Raw genomic sequence first — 6,141 nt, forward strand, 5'->3', positions numbered from 1 at the left:
AGGTGCGTTGTGCTGTTGCAATGCATCCTTGGCCTCTTCTATACTTGCATATAACAAGTGTTGGGTTTAAACTAAATTAGCATGTTTATTTTATTTGATTGATCACAACCTGCCAACTTACTTGCTGTGTCCTTGATCCGACCACACCCATCTTCAAACTCTGCACTCATTTTGATCTCAACTTCTCACCTTTTAAGTTTTGTGATTGCACCTTGCACGATTGCGACGCTATTGTGTGGACAGAATCTGTCCACACATAGACAAACATACAAACACTTCTCATAGTACATTTCTGTGGTAGTTCCGGCTACAGTGGATGTCTCCAGGACCATATTTTGCACACACATTCACAAGTTGAGAACAATGCCAGCCAAATGCTGTCTAACTATTAAAACACAACATCCCAGAACATATCAATATAATAGTTAAATATAGGTTGTTGCTGTTGTTGTGTTCTTCAATTTGGGTATTAACTGAATGTCTATTGTCTAATGTCTATACGTTATCAATGTTAAAGAAAGGTCTGGTATTGTTATTTGACATATGGTAGACATTCTGCTCCTCTAAAGGTATGTTAGGAATGAATACCCTAACACACCTTTAGCCCACAAGAACTACAGCACACACACAGCCAACAGCAGAAAAATTGACATTTACATTACCTCACTCTAAAGAAGGCCATTTAAGCAAAACACAAGTCGGCACAGCCGTGGTGCATGAGGACCATCTTTAGCTTTTACAATGGTAATGAAAATGCTCTACACAGTAGGAATAACAGTCTGACCGTATGCTTGCCTCCACACAGGCACATATTTTAACAGATGCTCATGAGCACTCTTAAATTCCTCGGAGGGTGCCGACTGCATCCCGTCACCCCTCAATTTTTCAACCTTCATCTTACTGACTGTCAGTCCAAGGACAGCTACTAGCATATGTGACAGTGTTTATTATCGGAGAGGAATTCATTCCAGTCAAGGGGAAAGGCTAAGTATATCCCGTCTCAGACAGAAAACATCTCCGGTGCTTTGTCACTGTAAGTCAATGGCATAGCTTAGCGGAGACAGTGTACTTATAAAAAAAGACAAGTCTGTTGCATTTACTAATAAAATCCAATATTGTACCTGAATTCTTTCTATGCAGCAGCATTAGACCAGAGGCTATAATTATTTACATATTTGCTTCAATGTTGTTAATATATGTAGGTGAATCAAAAGAAGAGGCAATATGTACAAATGTATTGTATTCTTTTTACATAACAGCATTGTCAGGCTTTAATAAACTGTGTATTCACATCACTATTTTACCAATGCTCTACCTAAGAACTGAATAAAATCTACAGTGACTTGAAAGTCATGTGTATGATTTGACTTCTGCCAAAACAGTGGTAGCATTTGTTACATTATGTATTAGTTTATTTATTCATTTATTTATTATAACAATTTCCAATCAGTTCTTAATCCCTAATATTATGCATCAAACATCTTCTTCCTGCCCTCCATACCAGACATGGCCTCCACGTTCTTACGCCAGTCACCCACCTCCATGGTCAGCTCCTGGTATTAAAACACACACACAGATCATTGTTTTTTTGCAGTTTCTTTCTTCCTCTCTCAAAGATTTTAGATATCTCTGTGTCTGCTTGAGTAGCTGTACCTTCTCTTGTTTGATGTCCTCTTTCTTTACAGATTTGAGGTTTGCTCTTAGGTCCATGGAGCCCTTGTTTTTGGATCCAAACAGAGCTTTCAGCATCTCATCTGCTGACACTCTCACCTTCCTCAGAGCTGGCTTCTTGAACTTCCCTCCGAGGTCCTGAATCTTTAGATTCAATTCGTTGATCTAGAGATGGTGAAAAGCTTGGCTGGTGACTATTTGATATTTAAAAAAAAAAAACCTTCTCTTGATGTACTTTTATTTCATTGTTTTAATGTAAATCTGTTGTGTCACGGTGATCGACATACATCTCTGTTGTTCTTGTAGACTTTGGCCTCACAGTCGTACCGCTCCTCATCCACCTTATCTATGTTTTCATGAATCTGCTTACAGAGTGTCTAAAATCAACAGCAAACAAATATCAACACTGCATTTAAGTACACAAACGAGACACATGATTATTGTTTGTACATAGTCAATCTTGTACAGGTAATCTCAGGGCCATAACCCCTCTCACCTGCAGGTCATTCATGTTTAAACCCATGAACTGCAGCGGTGGAAGCTTCTCTCCCAGGTAGCGGACCTTCTCTTCCTCTCGTGCAATCTTCTCTTCCTCTAGCGCTTCTGTTGCACGAGTCAGCAAGAGGATCTGGATGAGTCACAGTCAACATGGAGAGAATTATATGAAATTATAATTTTCCTTTTGGTTGTTACATGAGAAAAAAATGGTCTCTCAAAATAATTGATTGGTGTTAAGTTAACACATGCGTAGTTTACCTTCAGTGATAGCCTGCGGGAGGCTGAAATCTTGCTTTTAGGCTGGAAATAATAATAAAGAATCATGATATGTTACACTTGATCCTTGAGCTATGATCTGAAGTTCACCTTTTGTCAGATAAAGTGTAAATCACTTAATGCAGTTTTAAATCGGTTCCTAGTTTGGTACCTCTTTTTAATATCGCTGCTTAATGTGAGTTTGACTTACAATGTACATTTCAATCATTCATGAAAAGGACAAAGTTTCATTGTTAGTATCATTGTTTCTTTGTATAAAGGATCTTTGTAACTAGAGGAATTGCATGAGTCTGTGTCAGTATGATCCAGTACATATCCTTATAGTTAACATGATAATATACAATTGGACATTTGTATTTAAACTATGCATCCTATCTTATTGTGATATGACCTATTTGCTTTGTAATATTGTTTTCTTCTTTCTTCCAGGGAAGCTGTTAAACTGAGAGAAAAGAGTCAGTCCTTCAAACAGGTTAGCACAGTGGAATTATTATTAATGAATATATTTTCAGTTTAAATAAGTTTTTTTTTACCTTTGCAACTGCCTTTGGGGCCATGGAGGTAGGCGGGTACTGAGGAGAAAGGAATAAAGACAAGAAATTTAAACCACATAAAACATCAAATTCGAACTAGTTCCCCCAATTATTGAGGTTAGAAAGAATAGTGAGACATGCAGTCTGTCACTTACATCACTGTGATGGCCATGGGAAATGTGTTGGACCAGAGAGATCAGAGATACACAAGCAAAAAAGAGACAATTTTACCATTCTGAGACAAACCTGCTTCATCATATGCCAATAAACACAAAAAAGTTAAAATTGTGAGATGACAGAACTTACTCATCCAACATTGTCGAAAAAAATTAGGATACTGGTAGGTTTGTAAAAGACAAAAAAACAAAAAAAAACAGTCCAGTGAAAATCAGGAAACAAACCCCTCAGTATCACAACGTGCATTAAAGTGTGAGGATGCTTTTTGACAGCAGTCGATTTATACATTGGATTTGTGCACCAAAGATCCTCTCTAAAAAGATGCATCACTCCACTAAATCGTCTGGTTCCAAAAAAAGTTAAAGAAAGACGACCTATTCCTTTTTGTGTAGCAGGTTTCTATAGTAAATCACTGACATCCAGCTACTTCATGTCTCTTTGCAGCTGCGTGTGTAAACACAACATTGATTTTCAGATCTCTCTCCCACGTTTTCCTCAGATTAGGCCTGCAAAGTCAACACTTCTGCATTAGCCATTTCACTACCATAATGAGAGTAACAGCAGAATCCTGCTTACACAAGCATCTGTTCATCACAAATTTGAAACTTGTTGGTCTGAATGTATTGTTTTATTACTACACAGATTTTTATCCAGACACATCTTATATTTATACTGGTGTGGGTCAGCAGCGGTTAACCGGTCAGGAAACATTTGTGGTACCTTGAAGTAAGGACGTAGTGAGAAGTCTCCTCATTTTCTAACTTCTCAAATATCTGGCCTTGTGACACCTCCCACCTGTCGGTCACAAATGATTGATCGGTCATCAGGATTAACGAGAAATCTTCGCTTGTTAACTCAACAACTCTAAACTGACTGACAGGATTATCACCTGTGTTGGAAAGGATGATGAGTCTTTAGGATTTCCCTACTGGTCACTCAAATCCTGGACTGTGTCATCTGGGAGCAATAACAGAAAATAAGCTACTTATTAGGCAAATATACATTTTGTACAACACATAAAATATTTTTGAAGGCATATTTTATGTCTGCAGGGAAAAACCAGAACAACAGACATGATTTTTCCGTTTGTTTGTTTGTTTTGCTCCACAGAAGAGGTCATGTTGCCATATTCAATAACCTTTCTGGTGCTCTGTCTGTCATGCACACAATGTGGAGCACCCACTCAGTCACCATTAAACACATGGTGGCATAGGATTAACCTGTTAGGGTCCCCGGGTGCAAAAAAGTTCCCATCCCAGGTCACACAGCAAAAAATACACCTTACATTAACGTTCTTAAATCAAGCAGGTGTATAATGTTTACCATGTACACTTGGTTTAGCATGCAAACATTTGCTAATTAGTGCAAAGCATAGTGGAAGCTGATGGGAATGTCATTAGTTTTACAGGCATTTGGTCATAATTTACAAAGTCTAAATGTTGACATGATGATGGCGCTAAAGAAACAGTCAGGGAAATCATAAAAGTTATTATAATTCATTCTGAAGAGTGACTTGAATGTGTCTCGACTAACAAATTAAATGAAAATTCATCTAACTGTGGTTGGTACATTTCAGTAAAAACACAAATGTCCTCCTCATGTTGGCACTAAGAACAAAAGTCAGAGGATCACAAAGTCTGTAGGATTCATCATCTGGGAACCATGAATTTCTATACCAAATGTTGTGTCAATCCATCCAGTAGATGTTAGATCGTGGACTATCATCCATAAATAAAACATGAACATTAATCAAAAATATGAAAATATGTGTGTATCTGACATCTAGTACGCTGAAATTCCAGCCAAGAAGAGCAAGAGACAACAAGTGACTGCTGTGAAGAGCCCTGTTTCAGTTTTTTCTTAATTAATTATTACTAAGACAAGTGCACAAGCTCTGTGTAGTATGACCACTGCGATGACTTGAACAACAACATCAAAAGTTCAACCAGTAACATTCAGTCATTTTTCACACCTGTATATTGTTTTTCAGGGTCAAAGACAGGTTGGGGTCCCAGCATGCACTGAGGGCAGGCAGGCTATGCCCCATTTCACCCGACATATGTTTGTCTTTGGACTCTGTGAACAAACACAAACAACACAGCTGAGGACCAAACCAAGGACATTTCTTTGATGTAAGATGACAGTGCTGACCACAAAACCAATATTTCTCTTATTTATAACAGGATGTTTACAGGTTTATGTGAGATGACCAGGAAAGCATGTTATGAACACCTGCGCTGTCATCACTTTCAAAGACGGACACATTTTGTAACCTATTTTCTTGGGTTTGTATTAGTACAGAATAAATTCTCATTGGTCTTGATGACTCAGGTTATAGCATGTGTTTGCATTGTGACATGATAAAAAAAAATTATAATGCACAAAGCACATATTGGTTCCATATTCATGGTATCTTTTTTTATTTCTTGGCACATAGCTGTTACCATCCTTTAAAGGTTGGAAAGTGTCGACCCTGATGGTGTCACCCTCCTCTGGTATGCTTCATCTCTGTGGGGGTGATGATATGTTTTATGGGCCTATGTGAACAAAAGCATGTTGTGTTTTAAATAGAGGCAGGTTCAGTTTAGTCCTATACTGCCCGAGACAGAATGCAACACATATACACTATATCTATTTTGAGATAAACAACCCCCTCATCATCCTCCTGTCCTTCTTAATACTTTATTGTATCGTAATCAACAAGGGGCTAGTTATGGTAAACAGCTATTTAGGGATACTTGTAACCTTTAAAATGGGTACAGATAAAAAAATATATGTTAAAAGTCATATAGATGGTCATACATGTATAAACTTATCTTGAGTGATGACTCCATCTTCATAGCTCGAGGGATGGCACAGACATTTTTCTTCATAGATGCATATGGACCAAAAATACCAACCTGTGGTCAGACTTCCCCCACTGGACAGAGGTGACAAGCTGTAAGCTTTGTGTTTTCATTCAGACAAAACCACCAGGCACACAGCT

General features: G+C 38.0%; 1 protein-coding gene across 1 annotated transcript; it reads right to left on the reverse strand.

The window, feature by feature from the left end:
- Positions 1-1,466: 1,466 nt before the first annotated feature.
- tnni1c (troponin I, skeletal, slow c) lies at positions 1,467-3,233 on the reverse strand. The gene is made up of 7 exons (XM_054619509.1): positions 3,225-3,233; positions 2,979-3,017; positions 2,428-2,469; positions 2,168-2,299; positions 1,959-2,048; positions 1,654-1,836; positions 1,467-1,553 (listed from the first exon to the last, which is right to left on the reverse strand). Exons 1-7 carry the CDS (start codon positions 3,231-3,233, stop codon positions 1,467-1,469), a joined length of 582 nt encoding a protein of 193 aa, XP_054475484.1.
- Between the last annotated feature and the right edge of the window lie 2,908 nt (positions 3,234-6,141).

Source organism: Anoplopoma fimbria, chromosome 19 (genome assembly GCF_027596085.1).
Source record: "Anoplopoma fimbria isolate UVic2021 breed Golden Eagle Sablefish chromosome 19, Afim_UVic_2022, whole genome shotgun sequence".
NCBI classification, from domain to species: Eukaryota; Metazoa; Chordata; class Actinopteri; order Perciformes; family Anoplopomatidae; genus Anoplopoma; species Anoplopoma fimbria.

Excerpts from the sequence above, each read along its gene's own strand:
- tnni1c (XM_054619509.1), bottom strand. Across the intron at positions 1,837-1,958 it reads TCTACAAGAACAACAGAGAT|ATCAACGAATTGAATCTAAA; the intron begins GTATGTCGATCA and ends CACCATCTCTAG. Across the intron at positions 1,554-1,653 it reads AGGACATCAAACAAGAGAAG|GAGCTGACCATGGAGGTGGG; the intron begins GTACAGCTACTC and ends TTTTAATACCAG.